General features: G+C 40.8%; 1 protein-coding gene across 2 annotated transcripts in view; it reads left to right on the top strand.

Annotated features, from left to right (window-relative positions):
- The window catches only part of AUTS2 (activator of transcription and developmental regulator AUTS2), a 1210906-nt gene that overhangs the window by 292089 nt on the left and 892522 nt on the right, over window positions 1–26295 (top strand). For both annotated transcript variants that reach the window (XM_068968276.1, XM_068968277.1), the window contains exon 2: window positions 9701–9913. In XM_068968276.1, the coding sequence (XP_068824377.1) occupies window positions 9701–9913 (213 nt within the window). The remainder of the gene's footprint in view (window positions 1–9700; window positions 9914–26295) is intronic.

A 26295-nucleotide genomic window follows, 5' to 3' on the forward strand; every position in this document is an offset into this window, starting at 1 on the left:
ATGCAAGGATTCTTCAGTATTTGCAAATGAAGCAGTGTGATACACACCACATTAACAAATTGAAAGATAAAAACCATATGATTATTTCAATAGATGCAGAGAAAGCCTTTGACAAAATTCAACATCTATTTATGATAAAAACCCTCCAGAAAGCAGGCATAGAAGGAACATACCTCAAAATAATAAAAGCCATATATGATAAACCCACAGCAGACATTATCCTCAATGGTGAAAAACTGAAAGCATTTCCCCGGAAAAGGGTGTCCACTCTCACCACTACTATTCAACATAGGTTTGGAAGTTTTAGCCACAGCATTCAGAGAAGAAAAAGAAATAAAAGGAATCCAGATTGGGAAAGAACACATAAAATTCTCACTGTTTGCAGATGTCATGATCCTCTACATAGAAAACCCTAAATAGACACCACCACAAAATTACTAGAGGTAATCAATGAATATAGTAAAGTTGCAGGATATAAAATTATCACACAGAAATCCCTTGCATTCCTGTACACTAACAATGAGAAAACAGAAATTAAGGAAACAGTTCCATTCACCATTGCAACGAAAAGAATAAAATACTTAGGAATCAGTTCAGTTCAGTAGCTCAGTCGTGTTCGACTCTTTGTGACCCCATGAATCGCAGCACGCCAGGCCTCCCTGTCCATATACTTAGGAATAAATCTACCTGAAGAAACAAAAGTCCTATTTATAGAAAACTCTATAAACCACTGATGAAAGAAATCAAAGATGACACAAATAGATGGAGAAATATATCATATTCATGGATCAAAAGAATCAATATAGTGAAAATGAATATACTAGCCAACACAATCTATAGACTCAGTGCAATCCCTATCAAGCTACCAGTGGTATTTTTCGCAGAACTAGAACAAATAATTTCACAATTTGTATGGAAATACAAAAAACCTCAAACAGCCAAAGCAGTCTTCAGAAAGAAGAATGGAACTGGAGGAATCAACCTGCCTGACTTCAGACTATACTACAAAGCTACAGTTATCAAGAGAGTATGGTACTGGCACAAAGACAGAAATATAGATCAATGGAACAAAATAGAAAGCCCAGAGATAAATCCATGCACCAATGGCCACCTTATCTTTGACAAAGGAGACAAGAATATACAATAGAGAAAAGACAATCTCTTTAACAAGTGGTGCTGGGGAAACTGGTCAACCACCTGTAGAAGACTGAAACTAGAACACTTTCTAACACCATACACAAAAATAAACTCAAAATGGATTAAAGATCTAAATGTAAGACCAGAAACTATAAAACTCCTAGAGGAAAACATAGGCAGAACACTCTGACATAAGTCACAGCAGGATCCTCTATGACCCCCCCCCCCCCCCCCCGCCCAGAGCAATGGAAATAAAAGCAAAAATAACAAATAGGACCTAATTAAACTTAAAAGCACAATGAAAGAAACTATAAGCAAGGTGAAAAGACAGCCTTCAGAATGGGAGAAAATAATAGCAGATGAAGCAACTGGTGAAGAATTAATCTCAGAAATACACAAGCAGCTCATGTAGCTCAATTTCAGAAAAATAAACGACCCAATCAAAAAATGGGCCACAGAATTAAATAGACTTTTCTCCAAAGAAGATATACAGATGGCTAACAAACACAGAGATCAAATTGCCAACATCTGCTGGATCATGGAAAAAGCAACAGAGTTCCAGAAAAACATCTATTTCTGCTTTATTGACTATGCCAAAGCCTTTGACTGTGTGGATCACAACAAACTGTGGAAAATTCTTCAAGAGATGGGAATACCAGACCACCTGACCTGCCTCTTGAGAAAGCTATATGCAGGTCAGGAAGCAACAGTTAGAACTGGACATGGAACAACAGACTGGTTCCAAATAGGAAAAGGAGTACGTCAGGGCTGTATATTGTCACCCTGCTTATTTAACTTCTATGCAGAGTACATCATGAGAAATGCTGGACTGGAAGAAGCACAAGCTGGAATCAAGATTGCCGTGAGAAATATCAATCACCTCAGATATGCAGATGACACCACCCTTATGGCAGAAACTGAAGAAGAACTAAAGAGCCTCTTGATGAAAGTGAAAGAGGAGAGTGAAAAAGTTGGCTTAAAGCTCAACATTTAGAAAACGAAGATCATGGTATCTGGTCCCATCACTTCATGGGAAATAGGTGGGGAAACAGTGGATACAGTGTCAGACTTTATTTCGGGGGGCTCCACAATCACTGCAGATGGTGACTGCAGCCATGAAGTTAAAAGACCCCTACTCCTTGAAAGAAAAGTTATGACCAACCTAGATAGCATATTGAAAAGCAGAGACATTACTTTGCCAACAAAGGTCCATCTAGTCAAGGCTATGGTTTTTCCAGTGGTCATGTATGGATGTGAGAGTTGGACTGTGAAGAAAGCTGAGCGCTGAAGAATTGATGCTTTTGAACTGTGGTGTTGGAGAAGACTCTTGAGAGTCCCTTGGACTGTAAGGAGATCCAACCAGTCCATTCTGAAGGAAATCAGTCCTAGGTATTCTTTGGAAGGACTGGTGCTGAAGCTGAAACTCCAATAATTTGACCACCTCATGCAAAGAGTTGACTCATTGGAAAAGACTCTGATGCTGGAGGGGATTGGGGGCAGGAGGAGAAGTGGAGGACAGAGGATGAGATAGCTAGATGGCATCACCGACTCGATGGACATGAGTTTGAGTGAACTCCGGGAGTTGGTGATGGACAGGGAGGCCTGGTGTGCTGCGATTCTTGGGGTCGCAGAGAGTTGGACACAACTGAGCGATTGAACTGAACTGAACTGAACAAACACATGAAAAGATGCTCAACATCACTCATTATCAGAGAAATGCAAGTCAAAACCACAGTGAGGTACCATGTTATGCCAGTCAGAATGGCTGCTATCAAAAAGTCTATAAACAATAAATGTTGGAGAGGGTGTGGAGAGAAAGGAACCGTCTTATACTGTTGGTGGGAATGCAAACTAGCACAGCCACTATGGAGAACAGTGTGGGGATTCCTTAAAGCACTGGAAGTAGAACTGCCGTACAGTCTAGCAGCCCTGCTGCTGAGCATACACACTGAGGAAACCAGAATTGAGAGAGGCATGTGTACCCCATTGTTCATTGTCGCACTGTTTATAATAGCTAGGATGTGGAAGCAACCTAGATGTCCATCAGCAGATGAATGGATAAGAAAGCTGTGGTACATATACACAATGAAATATTACTCAGCTATTAAAAAGAATGCATTTGAAGCATTTCTAATGAGGTGGATGAAACTGGGGCCTATTATACAGAGTGAAGTAAGCCAGAAAGAAAAACACCAATATAGTATATTAATGCATATATATGAAATTTAGAAAGATGGTAACTATGACCCTATATGCAAGACAGCAAAAGAGACACAGATATAAAGAACAGACTTTTAGACTCTGTGTGAGAAGGTGAGGGGGGATGATTTGAGAGGATAGCATTGAAGTGTGTATATTACCATATGTGAAGTAGATCTCCAGTCCAGGTTCGATGCATGAAACAAGGCACTCAAGCCCAGTGCACTGGGACAACCCTAAAGAATGGGATGGGGAGGGAGGTGGGAGAGGGATTCAGAATAGGGGGACACATGTACACCCATGGCTGATTCATGTCAAAGTATGTCAAGAACCACTACAATATTGTAAAGTAATTAGCCTCCAATTTAAATAAATTAATTAAAACATAAAAGCAAAAAAAAAGTGATGAACTTGAGAGGTTAATTTTTGAATGCCATATTGATTATTTTACTGATTATTTTGTAAATCCCTATAGTGTCTGCTTTGCTCATTTGCTACAGAAGTTTAGGCCCTAAAAGTGGGTTTGTAAGTCCCATTTGTTCAGAAGTCCAAAGTCAGGGCCTAGTATGAACATATCCATGTAGAGATAAATTTTAAAAGAGCTGTTATGTCTTGTTTCTTTAATTTTCACTTATTATCACTGCAAACGCTTTTTTTTTTTTTGCACTTAAGTGATGCAGTGTTTGTAAAGCCATTCAAAAGCAAGTACAAGTGCAATGTAATAAACCAACAAAGGACTTGACAGACTAAAATGACAGCACACAGCCAGCCAATAAGGTGGGTGGCAAATAAAGCGTGTTTTCTTTTTCTCCTGGCTTCTCTCTTATTTTTTTTGCAAGCCCCCAAGATCGAGTAACTAATTGAAGAGGTTCTGCTCAGATTACACCCCTCTTACACATGTACGTACATTTGGGCACATACAGGCACTCGTATTTGTAAGTGACAGGCAGCCCTCAGTTTAGGTTGGGAAAATCAGAGAGGCTCTCTTTCTAAGATCTATTTCATGCACGATAGGCAAGTTGTGGCCTTATTTTCTCTTTCCTCTGGCTCCATCTGTAATCAGCAAATGGAGCCCTGCAGCCTGCACAGTTTTTCGTCTGCAATTTCTCGCTCTCCCTTAGTTTGCACAACACCAAACCATCTCATTTTGAAATTCAAGAGTGGCAGAGGAAGCCTTTGGTGGAAGGTTGTAATTTGGGAGAAGGGAAAGTCAAGAGCAAGATCACCTTTCTATCACCAAGAAGAAAGGTTGGGTGTCGAAGGAAATCGCCATTGTTAGTCGGCCTCTGAGCCTGCCTCTCAGCATGTGCAGTGCCGTGACCCTGCCCTCCATCACCAGTGACCTAAAAATCACATAATTTCAGCTGTTCACGAAACCTCTTCCTGTCTGTTGTACATAGCCTGTGCACTTACCCCCTCTATTGCCAGCAAGTATGTGTAAATCTTCTTACCTCACAGCCTAGCCTTCTGTTGTTGGCTGGCTGGCTTTCTTGCTTCTTCTTGTGTGTGTTTACTCAGTCTCATCTGTTGTGTCCGACTCTTTGTTACCCTATGGACTGTAGCCTGCCAGGCTTCTCTGTCTTCTGAGATTATCAGATGAATGCCTTAGAGCATTTCCCCCAGATCTTTTCGTTATCCTTCTGTCCTCTTCCCTTGTTAATCTGCTAAATGCTTCCCCTTGCTGAGTATGAGGCAGAGTCATCTTATTTTAAAAAGCCACTGTAAATATTTCTGATAGACATTAATTTTCTTTGGGAACCATGGTAGACTAATGACTCAACAGGCCTTTGAAAATTGCCATTCATCAATCCTAAAAAGTTATTTGATGCACCAGACAATCTGTCTTTTTATATTGAAGCAGTACTTTATAGGCTGCCCAAGTTTCTTTAAGGAAATACTTAAATTAGTTGCCGATAATTTGTTGGTGGATGGATGTATACACACATACACATGTATGTAACCATGTGTTCAACTCTTTAGAATGTTAAAAGGTGAGTAGCGTATAATCGATTTGACTTTGAGTCTCATTGCTTAAAATGGACAGGTTTTGTTTTCATTTCACCCCCAAGATAGCTATTGAGATGGTTTTTTTTTTTTTTCTAGAATGGCAATATTTTTTAATGATAATGCTAGTATGATAAAACTGTCACTGATATACTATTGATTTATAAATACTAACAACCATTTGAAAAATAATTTGACATTTACAATTTTAATATTCTTACTTTCGGCAATATTAACATTCATTTTACACATAAGGTTCATATAAATGTACAAGTGATTATTTTACTTCATACATAGCAAAGAGTCAGGATAGGTTTGTAGAGGAAATAAATAAATAGCAGCCTGTTTCTTTTCAGGAACTGTTCCAAAGTGTCTATATAGTAATTTATAAATAAACCTGAATCTTTGAAACAGTAAAGATGTTCTCTAAAGATAATCTTTTAAAACCTTTTACATAATAAAAACTTTTTAAAAGACTTCATTTCTTCTGTAGTACAGCAACTATACTCCAATAAAAATTAAGTTAAAAAGCAGTTCATTGTTTCTTTACTTCTTAAGCTACCTCCTCTGTATACATCCTGAAGCTCTCTTTCTTCCCCTCTCCCCCTCACACAGCCTGCATAGTTTAAAATTTCAATGTTAATTGGAGCTGAGATGATTGTGCTGCTGCTGCTAAGACTTCAGCAGGTCTCTTAGAAGCTAATGTCACGGCATGGGGTCCATTTGCTCTGTGCAGCTATTCTGTGGTGCAGTGAGAATGCCTTGATTAATATGCTGCATGAAAACAAAATGGATTTAGAAAAAAATTATACTATACTCATAAATATTAATTCACATTTGTATGGAATTGCACATAATTTTCAATATACTTTGGAGCACCTTCAGTATGAAGAAAGATTTCGTTTCCAAAGAGAATGGCATAATTTTTTCAAAAAAAGCACAGCTGATACATTATTAAATATCATTTGTTTATTAATCCGATACTCCACACCCAAATGATGTAGGGCAGTAGGTGGGCTGTGTGACAGAGAACGGCATTTTTATTCAGCCTGTGGGAGCTTATGTATTACCTTTAGAAGTGGTGCAATTTAATCATATTATATAGAAGCAGTTGGTGGTGGGACTCGCCTGCCTGCTTTGGCTAGTGTTGCTATTATACCTGAGTGTTTTCTCATGAGAGCTGACTAAATTGGTTACATGAGTACTAAGTTGATTCAGTCCTGTCCTACCCTTTGTGACCACTTGGACTGTTTAGCCTGCCAGGCTCCTCTGTCCATGGGATTCTCGAGGCAGGAGTACTGGAGTGGGTTGTCATTTCCTTCTCCAGGGGATCTTCCCAACTCAGGGATCAAACCAGTGTCTCTTATGTCTCCTGCATTGGCAGGCAGGTTCCTTACCACTAGCACCACCTGGGAAGGCCTCAAATTGGTTAAATGTGAGGCCAAGTATTGAGCAGGTGTCTGACATAGCTGGTTGTGGTAGTAGACCCTGGACAGCATAGCAGACGTTTATTGAATATTTGCCATGTGTTAGGCTTTGTGTGCAAAGCTCTGAGACTGGGATCAATGGCTTCGTGCACTTACTTTGATCTCAGCTTGTCCCCTAAACACTTCCTCACCACATTCTCATTGTCTTCGGAGAGTTGCCTCTCCAATGGTAGAGGGTAAACCATCTGCAGTGGTAGCAGCTGGAAGTTAAACTAGAAACTACTCATTTGCCGTAGAAGATTGTTGTCTTTGATATTTTTAAAGAAATTTTATTTATTTTTGGCTATGCTGGGCCTTGATCACTTTGCATGGGCTTTTCTAGTTGCAGCAAGCAGGGGCTTTCTCATCCTTTCAGTGTGGAGGCTTCCTGTTGCAGGACTTCCCTTGTTGCAGAGCACAGGCCCTTGGCTTGTAAGCTTTAGTAGTTTTGGCCCATGGGCTTAGTTGCTCTGCCGCAGGTGGAATCTTCCTGAACCAGGGATCGAACACCTGTCCCCTGCATTGGCAGATGGATTCTTATCCACCGTTCCACCAGGGAAGTCCCAATGTTAGATATCATCTTGCCCCAAAGATTAGGCCCTTCTCCTTCTCTGGGACTTCCTGCTGTTTTCTGTGATTCTTCTTGTGTGCCACCAGTGCCTGCTTATCCAGGTTCCTTGGTTTTCTGTTCCTATCAGCATTCCTGGCTTGCTTCACTCACTCTGTGTCAGAGGCATCTTGTAAAGATAGTATTTAAATCACTGTTGTAGTTGATAGATTTGGATACATTAGCTAGTGGTCTTGCTTATTTAGCAAGCATTAATTTGACCATCTGTTATTTGCCAGGTTCTGTAAGTGAAGCACTGGGGTTACTGGTGCTTAGTACCTGACCTCATTCTTTCAGGGAATCATGCTACCAGCTGCCTCAGGGCCTTTGCACAAGCTGTTTTCTGTGCCCAGACTTTCAGATCTAGGTCAAGTGGCAGTCATCTCAGCCTCGGCACCCCTCCTCCAGACAGACCACTTCCCCCTATTGTGGCATCTGTGATCTTTCTTTTAAAACAGCTTAGTTTGCAATTACCTGTTTGTGTGATTTGATTAATGATTTGATAATTTGTCCCCTAATTACTAAACTCCATGAGCTTGGAGTCTTTTTGCCCCGCACAGTTGTTCTCTCAGCGCCTGTAGGATAGTGCTGAGTTTGTACTTGGCATATAAAGGGTGCACAAAAAATATTTGTTGAATGAGTGGAGCCCTGAGAACATTGCTTTGCATCACCAAATGTTCTCCTTTAACTGGCAACACTAGGAGGGGGGGTGTCCTTCAACTAGAAAAGGGAGGAATATGGAAGAGAGGGCTTTTGAGGGCTAGGCAAAGCAGATGTTAAAAGTCCAAGGTCCCTAAATATGGCCATGGCTAAACTGGAGAAGACGTCAAGGAGCACAGTGTGTGTTAGTTCGGGAGTGTGGAGATATTGGGAAGATGTAGAAGAGATAATTGCCTCCAAGAATGTTCGCTGTGAAGGAAAGAGAAAGTAGTATTTTGAGAATGAGAAATGGATAAAGGAGAATTTTTGTTTTGATCTTACTGTAGTTTTAAATGTATGTTCAGGATCATAGAAACCGAGAAATTGTGTGCAGATGAGGCTCCAGGAAGGAACATTTTCAGTGTAAGGAGGAACATATCCGTCTGTGCATGCTTAGTCACTCAGTCGTGTCCGACTCTGCAACCCTGTGAACTGTGGCCCACCAGGTCCTCTGTCCATGGAATTTCCTAGGCAAGAATACTGGAGTGGGTTGTCATTTCCTCCTCCAGTGTATCTTCCTGACCCAAGGACAGAGTCCGAGTCTTCTGTGTCTCCTGTATTGGTAGGCAAATTCTTTACCACTGAGCCACCTGGGAAACCCCAGGAACATGTTCACTCATGAACAAATGATTGAATACCAAATCATTTTAATTTTATTGGTTAATGTGTATATTTCTCAGAGTTCTAAAGGACTTTGACAGGACTAAATGGGGTTGACAGGACTTTGATTGTATCTGAGCCCATTTTCCACATGGGCTCAGAGTTGCAGGAGCTTACTCTGAGTTTTGTAGTGAATAATGTCAGCATCAGAACCCAGGTCTTCAGCTTCTCAGGATGCCTTGACCTTCCTGCAGGCACAGAGCTCACCTGTGTCCTGTGACTTGGAACACTTGTCTGTAGTTCCTACAGGTGCTGTCCCCTAGTCTAGAAAATCCATTACCCTTTTCCCACCCTCTCCCCTCCCCCGGTCACAGCCAGGAACAAATGACAAGTTGCTGTTGATCTTGGTGATATGGTTGTTAAATATTTTGCAAAGGAGATGGGAATTAAGGAACTCGGGGTAAGAGGAACTTGGGGTAAAAATATAAAGTGCTAAGGACATATTTTAATCTTGTGAGTTGAGTTTCTTTCTCTCTGGCTCACCTCCACCGGGCCCTCCTGGTGTGTTCAGTCTTGTGCTGATGTTTTTGCATCGTGTATGCACTTAGTACTCCTTTTCTGAAAAATAGTTGGTGTACCATTTTGAGAAGCGAGTGTATTAAGCCTGCTAGGGGAATAGTGTGTGCTGGACCCAGAGCAGAATCAAATGGAAAGCTGCTCTCCCAGGCAGCAGTGAAACCACTTCTAATGGACAGATACTTTGTGCTTTGCTGGGTTCCCCACCCCCATTTCCCAACAAGATTAGAAAGGATACATATGTGGCATTAGGGATTCAGAAAAATTGGGTTTAGTTTCAGGTGGTCTCATATCCCACTTTCTTGCCTTTACCTGGCTCCCTTCTAGTAACCCCATTTAGTCTCTATTTTGGGTGTGACGCTAGCTACCTATGTAACCACCACTTCCCTTTCCTTCTCTTTTTTTTCTACAGAAAGATGTAGCACTTAAGCCTCAGGAACGCGTGGAGAAACGCCAGACTCCTCTGACCAAGAAGAAACGAGAAGCACTTACCAACGGCCTGTCCTTTCACTCCAAGAAGAGCCGACTCAGCCACCCACACCACTACAGCTCAGACCGAGAAAATGACCGCAACCTCTGCCAGCACCTCGGGAAGAGAAAGAAAATGCCGAAGGGGCTCAGACAGGTGAGGATGCTTAGGGCTTGTTCCGTCCTGTGGCTGTTCTTCCTCAGGTGCCTACTTGTCTGTGGTTCTTCCTAACAGATGGAGAAGAGATCCCTGGTGGGTGCTGGAGGGCTGCCCTGCAGTCATGTGTTTGCTTCTCAAAGAATATTCCAAAACCAAGCACTTTGAAACTTAGCACGGTACTTTTCAGTCACATGTGCTCTGTGTAACAGGGACTGATGCTCATGCTATTGGCATTGAAGGCAGACTGATGGAGGTCTTGGTGATGGTCCAGGTAGACTGGCTTGCAGGGAGAGATCGTCTTGGGTAGAGGAAAGGAAATGGGCAGATCTGATCATACGCACTGTGTGTATCAAGGTCATGAAGTGCTAAAAATGGTTGTCTGTATTCAGGCAGGGGACCCTGCCTAAGATTTGTATTTTCTAGTGAAGCTCAAATACTGTGGCATGTGGGAGAGCAGTGGTGAAGAAATGAGGTTTTTTAAGGTGTCCTCCACAGCCCATAATTCAGAACTGCTTTTGTGATCTGCCGCTTGTATGAAAGCCTGGTGGTAGAGCTCACCGGGCTGTTTAATAATTAGGTTTCAGTGATCCACAAGAAAATTCAGCTCTTGGCATTTGGGGAACCCTTCTGCCTGTGGAAATCCCCACATGAGATAGATTAATAATGAGAAGCGAAACTGTTTATAGCAGTTTTTTCAGCACAAATCTAGAGACTTTAGCACCTGCCAAGTTACCTGTGTCCTGGGTGTGTTTTGTTTGTTTTTGGAGGGACTATGGGGTGAGACTGACTGTCTCTTGAAGGAAGCAGAGGGAGCGTGGTTCACAGAGCAGGTGCTGCTAATTAGAAGCTGAACAGGTAATTTCTAGTTTGCAGATGTTTCTCTGCAGAGTGAGAAGATCTAGCATCATACAAATCAGTGGTTCTAAAACATCAGAGATGGTTAGAATCATATCATGAGCCTTATTAAACATATTCCTGGCTTCACCTTAGAACTGAAGAATCAGAATCACTAGGCATTTTGGCACAGAAGTTTGTAGTCTTAGAAATTTCCTATTTGATAATGGTCAAGCCAGTTGAAAATCATTCTTATAAAGAATCAAGAACATTTTTCTGGTGATGAATTTAAGTTAAAAGTTTGGAAAAATGAAACTCTCTAAAAGATTTAGTGAGCAGTTTGGTGTTAGAGTTGAACTTGCTGGGTAAACTTCTGAGAAAATACATGGAGTGATGGATTTCAGCATGGACTCAGGAGGATCTCAGGAAAGTGTCCCTGATTCTAACACATTTGGCAGCTTTTCTTTGTCATCAAATAAATTGCCAGATTGGAGTTATAAAAGTAATTACTAACATTTGTCTAATACATGGCACGGTTATCACTCAGTGAAGGAGTTTCTGTAGTATGGTCTATAATTTTCACAACAACCCTGGTGAGGAGATGATATGATATTATGGTTACTTTACAGATAGGAAAACTGGGGGTTAAAGAAATAAAGTGACTTGTCTGAGGCCACTTAGCTGTGAGGGACAGAGCCAAGGTTTAGACCTAGATTTCTCTGCCCTGCTCTGTTTTTATTGATATTGTGCTTCTTGTGGTTGATACAAGGACTCCAGGTCATGGGGTGCAGGGAATCTACAAGTATTTTTAGAAAGTTCATGGGTTGGTTTAGTCAGAGGGAGGGATAGTGGTTATAGAAATGGACTGTGAAAGCTCAAGAAGAAAATAGGATAAACTCCCAAGTACAGTGAGGATAGAAAATTTGGATGAAAATTAAAAAAAAAAAAAATATGTATATATATATATATTTGGTCAGAAAGTGGGGTGAGGTCTAAGTTCTGTAAAAGATAATGTGCCTGTGTTATTTGTGACTTGCAGACCAAGCCTCTCCCTGTGAGCTGTGTGAAAAAAGTGGGTTTTCCAATGTGCAGAGATCCTCCTATGGCCACTGCCTCTCCAGGAGGGCCTCCCTCCTACAGGGTGGGAGGAGGGCTTCTTATCCTTTCAGGCAAGAGATCAGTTTAATTCTGAGCCCTCACAGAGCTGTGGTTCCTTATCCTTGACTCTCTTACTCCCAAGCTTGATCTGACTTTTCTGTTCTCCTTCCTCAAAATTCTTCTTTCTACTTTGTCCTCTAGTTGAAAGAGTCTGTGATCTTACAAGACGGCTAGGACTCGTCTGTCTCAAATTTGAGTAGCTTTTTGGTCTTAATGATCAATCTTCTGGTACTAACAGTGTTTGAAATCAAAGCTATCCTTTTTTCAGGGAAAATATTTGAAAAGCAGTTAGTCTGACTCACTTTTTAGGAATCAGAGAGAAGAAAAGAATGAATTGTATTTTGGGCCTGTGTAAGAGTTTTAAAAACAAGTGGTGTTTTCTGTAGCCCATGGGGTCACGAAGAGTCGGACACGACTGAGTGACTTCACTTTCACTTTTCACTTTGATGCACTGGAGAAGGAAATGGCAACCCACTCCAGTGTTCTTGCCTGGAGAATCCCAGGGACGGGGAGCCTGATGGGCTGCCGTCTGTGGGGTCGCACAGAGTTGGACACGACTGAAGTGACTTAGCAGCAGCAGCAGCAGCAGCAGCAGTATCATATGTGCTATTATTTACCCCTGAGCAAAGCACTGTCTGTTGCTGCCCATCTGTAAAATGAGGGTTTTAGAGTAGAAGGTTTCTCAGTCCTGTGATTCTTCTTAGTGTTTGAATAACACAAAGATAGTGAATATATAGTGTTGCTAAAACCTGTAATGGAATACCATTGTAGGCCTGAAAGTAATTTAATTTTGACGTCTGTAACTGATTGGATCTGTGAAAATATTAAGGGGAGAGAGAGATGCATTCCTGGTATGTCAGCCCAGGTAAGTGCTGTCTGTTGTGTGATCCTCGGTAAAAGGTGACACACAGATGCGTATAATGGTTACAGTAGATGTTCCATAACTTGTGCTAAGAATGTCTGAGACTGCTATCCTGCCGTGCCAGATGTCTGTGCACATCACAGTTACTTCCACCACCCCACCATTGCCTCTTTTCAGATAAAGTAGCCACATCTTAACTGTTTTAGCTACGAGGGGACCTTGAGATGGAAGTGGGCCTTGAGGAGAATTTCTAAATTAATGGATTGTTGTTCAATGCCTCCCATTGAGGGAGTGATAAAATTGCAAGAGCCACAGATGAAAGAGAGCAGCAGGAGGTGAGAATTTATTCTTTAGTTTTGACTTGGTGACAGTGGATTAGATTTGAATCTTACTAGGAATTGGTACTCCCTAAGCAAGGAACTTAATGTGCAGCTTTCCGTAATTGTGGGAAGATGTTACTCCTCAGTGCAGAGAAAATAAAAGGTGTTTTTTTTTTTTTTCCCTGAAACTTCATTCAAGGCAACTAATCTTTTTACTGTGAGAATGCAAGTACATACTTTTTTTTAAGAGAGATGTGTAGTTCTGAAATTAAACCCCCTTTTCCTTCTCTTGCCTGATTAAAAACCTCACTTGTCATGAAATTTTTCCAAACTGTTAAAAGAAAGTGTTTTTAACTAGCACTTAGCTACCCCAGTGGAACTTACTTGTTGGGTTATGTTTTTAAATATAAATACATGCTGACTTAGAAGATACTGAGCTAGCAGCTGTCTTATAAAAGGGTTCCACTTTTTTATATGGCAAATTTGAAAACTTTGAAATTTTGAATTTTATATATATATAAAACTTTGAATTTTATATGGCAAATTTGAAAACCTATGCAGAATTATTTGCTTATGGTGTGAGTACTCAGACATTATATTACAAAGTTTTGGCTCTTACTAATAAGGGTATGGTAGGTCCCCCCTCCCCCAATTTGACTTAGGAGTGGGAAAATCAAAACAGAGGTTGATAGGTCCTCTGCATAAGCATCTTTACTCCGTTAATTGGGAAACTACCAAAGAACACAATGAAATCATGGGCTGCCAAACTTTCCAACCAAGTCTTAACTTCTGCAGAAGCTAATCTTTGGGAAAACTAAACTCCTCTAAGGGCTCTGAGTTTAGTTTTCTTTCAGTATGTCTGACTTTCAGACTACAGGGGCTGCTTTAAAATTTTAATACTTTGTCGTTGAAAACACTGAGAGCCAGGGGGTTTTAAAAATAGAGAAGCGATAGTGAAAAGTTGATAAGGGTTCAGAGAACTCTCAGATTGGGCTCTGAGTGAATATTTCTGAATCTCCATTTAGTCCATTAGTCTGTCCTCTCTCTCTCTAGTATGAACTGAACTAGAGGAAATAGGCCTAAATCAACTAGAAGGAATTTTTAGGTTATATGAACTTTTCTAACAGACAGATACCAGGATGGATCATCAAAATAAATCCCAGCGTCTCCCTCCTAATTGAGTTTTAAGTTCCCAAAAGTGATTCATCTAAGGACAGAATTTCCCAGAGAGAAGCAACCTATTGAGATTGCTTCTAGCAGTAGGTGAACACTTTGGGAGAAAAATAAAGAGATTTGGGAATATTTCAGGAGCCCAACAGTTAAGACTCGAACCTTGCTGGTGAGAATGGCTTGTGTGGGAATGTCTTACATGGTTTATATATGTTTATACAGGTTGATCTGGGTAGGTTTGGCTTGAAAGTAATGAAAATTTTCTCCTTTCTTTGAAAATCTGTTATGGTGGAGTCAAACTTGGTAGAGGGTTAATAGCTGACATTGTAGATACCACTGTAGATGTATACTGATTTCTAGGAAGAGAAGGGATTGATCCCAGTGCCGGGTCTTTAGAATTAGAGCTTCATGTGGTGGCTGTGTCTGCTTTGTGTATTGGCATTGCACGTTCGCCGTATTTGAAGTAAGTGGTTGTGTTGGTCATGGGCCCAGTAGACTCAAGCCACCAGCTGATATTGTACCCACCTGATGAAGCATAGGTCTTGCCCACACTGTTCACCTTTGAGAGCATTTACTACTATAGGTAGATCCTTTATCTCAGTGAACTCAGATTGTTGGAAGACTCCTTGGTGACATGACATTTGTTACTAGCAGAAATGCACTTGCAAAGGAAGATTTATAATGGAAAGCTTTGATTAAACAGATCCAGTTCAAGTCACATTGCTGAAGACCTGCTGATTAGTTCTGAGTGGAAATCCAAGCTGAAATCATACAGGTATTTATCCAGCTTGACTCTAGGGCCTACAGGGTTCTGGAAATCAGAGCATTTGAAACACTAATGTAATTAGATATTATACCTTAGTAATGAAAAGACATGAACTTTGCTAGGTGCTCTTTCATAAATACATTTGTTATAATCATTAAATGACTGAAGGTATATTGAGCTGGTATCAAGAAATGTGAGCTGCAGGTAAATCATTTTTACTTCATGCTTTGGAGTTTCAAGTTTAATGTATTAAGTGGGATTTCATTTGCTTTTAAAAAAAGTATAGTCATGTCAAGGTTACAAAAGTAGATATTAAAGAAAATTCATTTTTACCTTGCGATGCATTTAAGTTGCACACAGCTGTTTTTTCTTTGCCCAAACTACAGAAATGAGAATAAAAACATATAAGACTGGGAGTAAGAGTGGGGAGGAGACTGGCTTGTAATTACTTTTGGAATCTTGATTGACTTGAAATAAGGATAAGATGCCAGTTTTTAACATCTGGTTTTTGGGGAGTCTCCAACTCAGGCTGGTCTCTTTTCAGAATTAGTTGTATTTTATAGTGGATGTTTTTGTTTGGTGTTTAGGAACCTCTATTATAACAGCAAACTGTATAAAGGGTTTTTTTTTTTTTTCTTTTTTTCTCTTGGGCATTTAGAAGCAGTGAGTTTATTCTGTGAGTTCTTGGATTTTTGTTTTGTGTTTTTTGACTACTTCATTTTTTTTTGGGGGGGTCCTATATTTCTGTTTTATTTATTTGCTATACAGTCAGATCTCTCAAGTTTAACCATTTCACTTCTGCCTCCATTAAGATTCCATTACCAGTTTTAATATCTATAAACTTAGATGTGCTTTGGCATAGTTTGACATAGGTTTTGTACTTCAGTCTTACTAGCATCAAACTCTTGCTCTATGGATTTACTTACTTTGTATTATAGAAAGTTTCAAAGAAACACAGAAACAGAGATAATGATAAAATGAACATCCATGTACCCATTACCCAGCTTGGGATTTGGTCTCCCCGGATAGACACAGACTTTAAAATAAGAGAGGATATATAGCTGATCCATTTTGTTGTACAGAAGAAACTAGCACAACATTGTAAAGCAACTGTACTCCAATAAAATTACTACTTCTGTTGTGGTCTGGGATATAGTCTCATCACCTCTGCATGTTGCTAAAGTGTTGGTCACTCACTCGTGTCCGACTCTTGGCGACCCCATGGACTGTAGCTCACCAGGCTCCTTTGTCCATGAAATTCTGCAAGCAAGAATACTGGAGTGGGTAGCCATTCATTTCTCCAGGGGATCAAACCTAGGGATCAAACCTGGGTCTTTTTCATTGCAGGCAGATTCTTTACCGTCTGAGCCATCAGGAAAGTCCTCTTAGCATGTTGCTAAGAGGGAGCATAAATGCCACTTGACTTCAGTGAGACAGATGTTTGAAGTGAAGTGGCCAGTAATAAATTTTATACCAAGTGACATATATAACTCTTAATTAAAATTTAGTAAAAATCAACTAAAAATGACATAGCACATTGACTACCGACCTCATAAAATAAAACCCATAGAAAGAAAATAGACTGAATTGGAAAAGGAACTGCCATTGATAGAATGGGCACTAACTTAGCTTGAGTGATCCTGAAACCTATGGAAATTGTTTCATAAAACAGTGGGCTTCGCTAATCCCAAAGTAAGAGTTTGTTATACGTATGTGTGCGTGGAACTTTGTTAAGGGCTGTTTAAATATTCTGTATATTGTTAGAAGATTGACATGGGTGTTGATGGAAATGGTGCTCCATTGTACCTGTTGGAAATTCTTACAAAACTGGTGATCGAAGTGTGACACAGCATGTTTTTCCCTTTATAGGACTTAGTCACTCCCCTTCTGATAGTTGATGAGGGTAGACAGCCTCCATTCCTTTCTTTATATTAAAACTGCCTTTCTGAGTTAATGTATACTTTTCCCTCTTCTGAAGATACAACGTTGTCTGTATGTGACCAGATCTTAGCTTCAAAAGGTGAAATAAGCCTCCGTGTGTTCTGCATTCTAATCTCCACTTAAAGCCGTCCCATCTCCACACAAGTCTATACATGACAGGTATTGAGTGGGAGGCAGGAGTGGGTGGGTGGCTGCGTGGTTTGCAGTGGTGTCGGTGGGGAGCTGAACAGATGGTGGTGATAGCCACGTGTTGCAGGATTCCCGTGGGAGTTGATGGTGGTGACAGGCGACTCACAATGTGCTATTTACAGTTTGGGTTTGCAGTCTTTCAGTGACATCTGAATGCTCTTTAGCAACTGCTTTCATTACTGCCTTTCGAGGAGCTGCTAATTGAAAATGAAATTGTGGGTGGGCTTTAAGGCAGGCCCAGGCAATGCGATGTGGTAAATGTTAGAACTGTTGGATATTTTAAGGCCCGGTTTGTAATTGTTTTTCCAAGAAGGAAAAGCTGAAGGTGCTTTTGAAGATTCAGTATGTACCCACAGGCAGAGCTGAATGCCTCATCCTGCCCAGAGAGCCAAATGTGCATTCACTGGGCTGGAAACCAAGCCATCTGCCCGGGGCTCACCTTCGTATGGTTCACTTTAAATGTGTATAACCATGTAAGGTTCTTATTTTAAATCCGCTAACATCTTGTAGTAATCACTGTTGGTTTTTTGTAGGATATCTTCCTTCTTTCTTCCTCTGCTGTCCATATAGTTACTGTGCAGAAGAAAATGATGATCTCATCTCTTGAACTTTGAGGTATTTTATTCCAGGTATCAATTATTCCAACTTTTCTTCCTATAAACCTTTTCCTATCATACAATTCTGTTGAAGGCAATTGAGGCCTCCAGGCTCAATGAAAGAAGAGGAAGATGGAGGATTTGATTGGACTTTGACAGTGGGTGATGTTGTTGATTTTCTTATGGCTGCCTCCAGCTGCGGGATTGTCATTTGTACCTCATCTTTGGGGTTATTAGCTAAAGTGTCAGTAGCATTTCTGAAATGGTAGCTTTTGTAAGTGTTTATGTGAAGAATTGTTTTATTGCCCATTCTCAAAATAGCTTTGCAGAGAGAAATCTTGTGCTGAGCAAGGAATGACCTCCCTCTTGGAAGTGCTGTTAGCTCTCTTTTTAATTAAATATGAAGATAGATACAACATTACTGCATTCTTCTTAGCTCTCCCCGAACATTTCAGTGAATGCTGTGAGACAAAACCATCTGAATTATATGCTTTATTTGAGTAGGGCTGATACTGCTTTTAGAGAATCCCTGAGGGGCTAAGGGGACCTTGATGACACACCCCTTGCTGTATTTAACCCTCAGTCCCATTAGACCTGGCTTGCCACAGGAACCCAACTGTTTTAATGCACTTGAGTTACTGCTGTACCCTAATGATGTTTAAAAGAACCTATTTGGGTATTCTAAATTAACTCTGGAGCGTTTTGCCTCTTGATGATGATTTTATACCAGGCAGATATAACAGAATTCTTGCAGGAGTTCAAGGTATTTTCACACCTAGGAGTGTGTGTCCTCGTGCTGGTCATTACGAAGACATACACACATGAGAGTGGAGCCACAGTGACTCTCAAACTCGGGGAAGTCCTATCCAGGCCCACCTGGCATCTTTCAGGAGCCCGACGAGCTCTGCCATGGGACCTGTGGGAACACTTGACCCCATTCAGTGATCTCGACTCTGCAGAAGTTTCCTCTTCTCCTGAGCCGCTGCCTACCATGACACTGTTGTCACCTGTCATTCTGTGACCATTGTGCACCTGTGACTGCTCAGGAAACACCCATGTCACACATCTTGAAATTACATGGTACAAGGCTGGATGGTCCTAATTGACAGTGATGGGTCTGAGAGGCTGAAATTGGCTGGAATTAGATTGAGAAGCAAGTAGCTGCATTTTGTGGATGAGAACATACAGAATAAAGTTGCTCATAGGATGGTCTTTGGACCACCTTTGCCAGAACAACCCTGAGGCTTTTGCAGATTTCTGGTCATCACCTCTGACTGGTGGCACCTGTCTTTGGGGTGGGGATCACAGTATGGCACCAAGTTCCTCAAGCAACCCCAATATAGGAGCTGCAAGAGACATAATTTTAGTAAACGGAATCGTGTTCTTTTTATAAATTTGTATAAAAGAGAAATTACTGTGCTATTTGGAAAACTTGTAACAGATCTTAAAGTTTTTAAAACCATATCCTCTTCTAAATAATTTTATCCATACTAGGACCGTATTCTCATTCTGCATATTTACTAATTGAGTTCTCTTTCAAAATTTTATTGGAAAAAAGAAATATTAATTCCAAATACTATAGACATTACATGACAATAAATTAGTGTTTTCCAAATGCCTACTTTTTGATAGCTTACTAGAATGTAGTCTCAGTAGCAGAGTTATGTTGTATTCTTCTTGCCTTAAATCCACCACCTCCCTGAAAGAACACAGCTTTTTATACATCTGGTAACTGGAGTTTATTCACTACTCTTTTTTACATTTTCTCCTCCTTCTCTTCTTCTTCTTCTTTTTTTTTTGTTGCCGTACCTCACAGCATGGAGGATCTTAGTTCCCTGACCAGGGATCAAACCTGTGCCCCTTGCAGTGGAAACATGGAGTCTTAACCACTACCGCCAGGGAAGTTCCTTTTAGGTTCCACTTACTGCTTTCTTTTTTTCAGCACAACAGAGGTATTTTGCTCTTAAGGTTTACATGTTTTAAAATCTTCCATATTATAAAAATCAGTGGTATTTGGTGGTGGTATTGAAGGGGCAGATGGGAATGAAATCTGAAAATACTGCCTATCAGTTGTGCCTGAAGAGCATTAAGTATTTTCTTCATTAGTAAGAAAGATTCGACATAATAAAGTGTTATACTTGAACTTTTGGTTTGGGGTTCACAAATTCAAAAGAAAATATTTTCCTTCTAAAACCAAGCAGAATGAAAGCCCTCGGAAGAAATTTTGTTTCAGTAGCAAAACCTATACTTAGGATTTAACAATTGCCTGAGGTGTGTCAACAGTAGATAGCATTTATTTTTAATGCATTGCTATGAGACATCAAATGCTATTTCCCCGGAGATGAGTGCAAAATGATCCCCTGAACAGTTGCTAATGAAATTATCACACTGTATGAATAAGACTATTAATAAGGACTTTCTGATGTAAAAGAAAATGCTGTCATCAAATTTCCCTAAGACATAATGAGGGTGATGAGAAAAGCCCCTGCCTCTTGGGTGACATAAAGCTGGGTCATGGGCCCAGCTCATGTTGCTAGAAGGCTGAGTTGAATGGTGCTTTCTGAAACTCAAGCAGCCCATGTGCATAATTTATCATCACCTGCCTCCTGCCTCCTCGGATTAAAACTCTAAAATCTGTATTTCTCACATGAACGTGGCACGGGGAGGATTATGGTGAGGCAGCCGGGGCTTCGGTTGTGTAGGTGTGTGTTACGGGGGATAGACTGGGATCATGTAGGGAGTCTAAGCCATCTACCCTTGGTTCTCTAGCCAGAGTGAGGAAACGGACTGACACACCAGAATATCAAGAGAGAAGGATATGGAGTTTAAAAAAACTTTACCGTGATGATCCTGACCCCGCTCTTCTCTGCCTTTTCTTAAACATGCTGGCCCATCTTGCTCCCTCCTTTTCTATCTTGGAGTTTGCCTTCAGGTTAGACTTTCAGCTTTTTGACTTTCATCTCACTGTCTCTTTCCCTCCAAAGTTTCTTGCTTGCTTCTCAACCCAGTCAGGATTGTATGGGAAACCACCTAGATTTGCTCTCAGAGTTACAGAATGCCTTTGCCACTTGGGTTCTTGCTCCCTTGATCATGTTGGTCCTTTCCTCTCAACGTTTATGCTGATCACCTTTCCTGGGGCTTCCCAGGTGGTGCTAGTGGTAAAGAACCTGCCTGACAGTGCAAGAGACGTAAGAGACCTGGATTCCATCCCTGTGTCAGGAAGATCCCCTGGAGGAGGAAATGGCAACCTACTCCAGTGTTCTTGCCTGGAAAACCCCATGGACAGAGGAGCCTGGCAGGCTCCAGTTCATGGGGTCGCAAAGAGTCAGACACAACTGAAGAGACCACATCCCTTCATCCTTTGTCTGGCTTCTTAGCATAGTTCAGCACTATTTTGCTCATGGTTGTTGTAGTCTCTTGTTTAAAAGCTTCGGTGACCCTGCGTAGCCAGTGAAATAAAATCAAAGCCCCCTTAGTGCAGGCCTTCTGGGTCCTAAGTTGGATCTAAGATACCTTTGCTGTCTTGTTTCTCTCCCAGCCCTCCATAAACTCCAAACTGGCTGCAGTTGCTGTTGTTTGCATGAACCCTGTGTTTCCTCCCCTCTGCTAAGAACAGCCTATGCTGTCCCCTTCCTCTGGAATGGCCTTCTTCAGTAGTGCTATTTGTCTTCAGTGATGACTGCAAATCTACTTCTTACTTAAAGCTTTTATGATCTTTTCTTTGTTTATAACTAGGGTGACCCAAAAATTTATCACCTATAATGTAGGACATTTCTGAGAGTGAAAGGGATCAATATTAATAATTACCCTGTAATAATAAGCGTAAATCAGGACTTCCTGGAAAACTAGGATTTACACTTACTCTAATTCACTTTTGATCTTTTCCATTTTGTACCTTGCTTTAGAGTTGGCTGAATACATGTCCTTCTCCCCACCTAAAGTCAGGCTACCTGAGGACATTAGTCTGAGTCATGACAAGGGGCCCAGGCTTGTTTGGCCTATAGGCAAGTAGAAGCCTTGAAACCTGTTTCAAGGATGTCCCTGCCTGGAAAACCTGAGATGCCTTCCTTGCTTCCCATTTCTAGTGTTGAGCCCTTGGAATCTATTCTCTATACCACAACCAACGTGAACTTTAAAAAATCTACATTTATCATGTTATTCCCAGATATGAATCCACTCTGTGGTCTCTCAGTGTCTTCAGGTTAAAATTCAGACGCCTGTGGGCTCTCGTGCCTGGCTCACCAGCTCACTGTCTTCAGCTTCATGTCTTGCCCCCTGGGTCCTGCCCCTCTGTCCTTCCCTCATTTCCACCAACATGTCTGGTTCTCTCCCACCTCAGGTTCCTTACGCAAGCTGTTCTTCCAGCCTGAAGTGCTCTTCCCACTGCTCTTTGCATGATGGGCTCCTTCTAGTCCTTTCAGCCTGAGCTGAAATGTCAGCTTCTCAGAAAGGCCTTTTCTGACATAATGTTCACTCCAGGCTCTGCCCTTAGTCCATTCTCCTTTGCACTCACCTTTTTAGTTTCCTAACACTTAGCATGGTTTATGATGATAGATTTTTACATTCTGTAGTTTTCTTTCTGCCCCTTCTGCTGGACTCCAAGCTCTCCTGAAGCAAAATACCATAGCCATTTTCTCTACCATTGTGTTTGTAGCACATTGCCTAGCACGTGGAAGAAGGTGCATCATAAATTAAAACTTGAATGATTGGAGGTTGGAATAATAATTATTTTTCCAATTGATGGCATTGCTAATATGTGCTTGTGTTGCATTCCAATGTTAATTGCTTACAAAAGGGAAAAAAAAAAAAGCAATGCAATATGACCTTTGTTTTCCCTCTCAGGGGATATGAATGTAAAATAAGATACTGATGATCAGCAGATACACACCAGGCCAAAATTTAATCCAAGAAATCACTGCCCTTCTGGAGGATGGTGTCTGCTGTTCTCCCATGGAATGTAGCAGCAGTCTGTCATCCCAGTGTCCTGGCCATCAATGTAGTGAAATTGCTACTGCACCCGGGAAAAGCTGGCCCAGGGAACTCGCTGCCTTCCATTTTTCAGAGATAATCTGAAAGAGGCTAGACATGCAGAAGAGACGGAGGGGATGGTGAGTAGGAGTGAGGCGGAATTAACTGAGTCCTGTTTTACATGCAAATATTTTGTGTGAGGTTCTCCTCTTTTACCATAAAAGTACAAACTATTTTTAGTATCAAGGCTTGAATAGCATGTCTTTGCACTGTAAAATTATTGTCCCACATGCCCTCTGTCTAAAATATTTTTACTTTAGGAAATAGTTAGATGTTATCTCTATTTTATGAGGCCTAATTAATTCATTCTCCCCATAGTTGCTCTTTCAGCAAACATTGACTGAGCATTCTTTGTATGCAAATATTACATAACAGACTCTGATACAGCAGAAAGGATGTATAACCATAATACCTCTGCCCTTGATGGGTTCACAGCTTGGTAGAGCAATCCTGACCTTGTGGGAATGCTCAGTATAAGTGAGGCTGAGACTGGTGCATTAAGTGCAGTTCAGAGGGAGACATGGTTGAGCATCTCCTGGAGAATGAATAACTCCAGACTTACCTACTGAAGTTCTTGACAGTTGTTTCTTTCCCACCACGCCATCTCCTTCAGCTTTTTAAGAAACTCTTGAGAATAATGCTCTGTCCTGCTGAAGGCATTAATAGCTGTTAGAAACAGTGCTGTGTTATCTGTTCTCTTGGGTTCTTACTTTTACAAATAAAAGCTTTGGCATTCTCACACTTTGACTTCCAGTGCAAGTTACTGGGAATTCCTTGACCCAATAATTTCATTAAAATCTTAATGGAGTGCCAGTGTTTGCAGAAACTGCCATGTTTTTGAGATAACCACACAAATAGGTATGTTTTCTAGAAATGGTTTTGCTGTGGTTACTAACCTGATTGTAACTTCTTGCACTGAATCTCTTGGTATGCAAACATCATATTTTTGTCCAAAGACGGAGCTCTTTCTGCTAATCTGCACAAAGCAGAAAATATCTCACTTTTTGTTGTTTCTGTTTACTGGAGGTAGACAGTAATTTTCTATGCAAATAGAACTTCAGATACTCTAAAATATTTAAAAGGAGTATCTGTGTAGGTATTTAGGCCTCAAATTTATACTGAGAATACTAATGGTAGCTGGCATAATTAGTGATACCAGGAGCAGATGAAGAAGCAGTTCCAAATTTACTAGCAGGTTATTTGTTTTTCTTCTAGAAGATAATTTTTAAATTGCTTTTTAAAAAATACTAGCTTTCTTGGAAAGTGTTAGAAATGGTGATTTCTTGGCGAATTTCTAAAAAACAAACAAACAAACAAACAAACTATTCCATAAAGTTCACTCTGCCTCTCATACTACTCACTTTCCCTTCTTACCCTTGGTGTCCACTGGTTAAATATTGGTTGACCATATACCTACCTATAGGCAGATGTAATTTTAGATGCATATGAAAGGGAAGTGAAAGTGAAAGTTGCTCGGTCGTGTCTGACTCTTTGCTACCCCATAGACTATACAGTCCATGGAATTCTCCAAGCAAGAATACTGGAGTGGGTAGCCTTTCCCTTCTCTAGGGGGTCTTCCCAACTCAGGGATAGAACCCAGGTCTCCTGCATTGCAGGCGGATTCTTTACCAGCTGAGCCACCTTAGGTGCATATAGCAGAGACAAAAGTCTCTGCATTGGAGGAAGTTATATTCTGATGGATTCAGTCTTTTTAACTGCAAATTCCATTTAAATGTCCAACCCAGACCTTTTTTTTTAGCCCCTAGTTTCATAAACTCAGGTATTAGTCATTTTCCCCCCACCTGAATCCTTCATAAATGTTTTAAATTCATCATGTTTCACATTTAACTTTACAATAGTCCTAAATCTGCTCTTCCTCTTCAACTTCCTCACTTGGTTAACATGCACAGCATCTGCTAAACATCCAAGCCATAAGTCTGCTTATGCTGGAAACCTGGAAGTCTTACCCTTTTTTCCCTTCACTCCCCATGTTCGCACATCCTCTGGATTTCCGCACTGTGTATTTCTCATCCGTCCCTCGTCATTTACCACTGTCCACCCTGGTCTCCAGGGCATTGGTTCAGGTCTTCCTTCTCTGTCAGTAGCTTCCTTCCTGGATTCTCAGCCTCTGATCTTATCATTCGTCAACCCATCTTCCAAATTCCTCCTCAAGTAATCTTGACAACATGCAAATTAAATCATGTTGCTGGCTTGAAGAGTCTTCACTGATTTAACTTTACTTACAGGCTAAACTAACACTCCTTTTGGAAGTATAGAAATGCACCCATGTTGTGCCTGTTAGGAATTCCCACCATCTTCCTCTTAGTGTGCTTCCTGACCCCCGTAGGAACCTCTATCACATCAGCCTTATCTGTTTCCTAAAATGTCTTCTACTCTACTTTCCCCTGACAAATCTGAGTTCACTTCATCCTAGTGAGTCTAATCTGAGTTATATGTGAGACACACAGTCCTACTAAATCAGAAATGGATGATTCCACTTGTTCAAATAACTTACATTTTGAAAGGACACATTTTGAATCAGGAAAATTTTCAATTAGGTAGAACTTCATGTGGTACAGGAAAGGTAAAACGAAAAACTTTAGAAGACCATGGGACAAATTTTAGGGGGAATAACCCAAAAGCATTAAAAAGACAGACTTTCTTTTTCATGGTGGTCTTTGCTAGGGCACTTATATTGGGGTGGCATTTGAGGGTAACTGAAGACTTTTGTTAATGGAAGTGTTTTTCAAGTTGGTACGTTGCCAAGTCAAGGAATGCCTGTACTGAGAGTTCTTTGGGGGCTTTTCATCTCTAGAAGAGGCACCTGCGCTTCTGTGTGAGTGAATTCTTTAGAGGTTCAAACCAAGAAACACTACACATGATCTGAATGTTTTTATTCTTCTATGTTAATATTAAAATGTAAAACTTTTAGAGATACAAGGACATTTCTGTTTACCAATCAGGTGTATAAACTTGGTGAAGATTTAAAAATGTGGTTTATATTGGCTTATTTTAAAATAAAGTTCCTGAGAAAGTGACCACAGATAGGCTAAACAGTTTATCTGAAGTAAGTATTGTAGTTCCCCTGGTGTAATTATTTCATATTTTGTCTTAATGAGTCAAGGCACAAAGCAAGGATAATCCCAATATTAGTTGAAAATAGCACATTGCTGGGATCCTATGAGTTCAGTTTTGGACTTTTTCACTTCAGCTTCCGAATTCTTTTTTGTAAAGCTTTGATAGAATTCTTTTTAAGGCAATATATTGTCTTTATTGGAGAAGGCAATGGCACCCCACTCCAGTACTCTTGCCTGGAAAATCCCATGGATGGAAGAGCCTGGTGGGCTGCAGTCCATGGGGTTGCCAAGAGTCAGACATGACTAAGCGACTTCTTTCACCTTTCACTTTCATGCATTGGAGAAGGAAATGGCAACCCACTCCAGTGTTCTTTGCCTGGAGAATCCCAGGGATGACGGAGCCTGGTGGGCTGCCATCTCTGGGGTCGCACAGGATCA

This window comes from Capricornis sumatraensis, chromosome 3 (genome assembly GCF_032405125.1).
Source record: "Capricornis sumatraensis isolate serow.1 chromosome 3, serow.2, whole genome shotgun sequence".
Classification (NCBI taxonomy): Eukaryota; Metazoa; Chordata; class Mammalia; order Artiodactyla; family Bovidae; genus Capricornis; species Capricornis sumatraensis.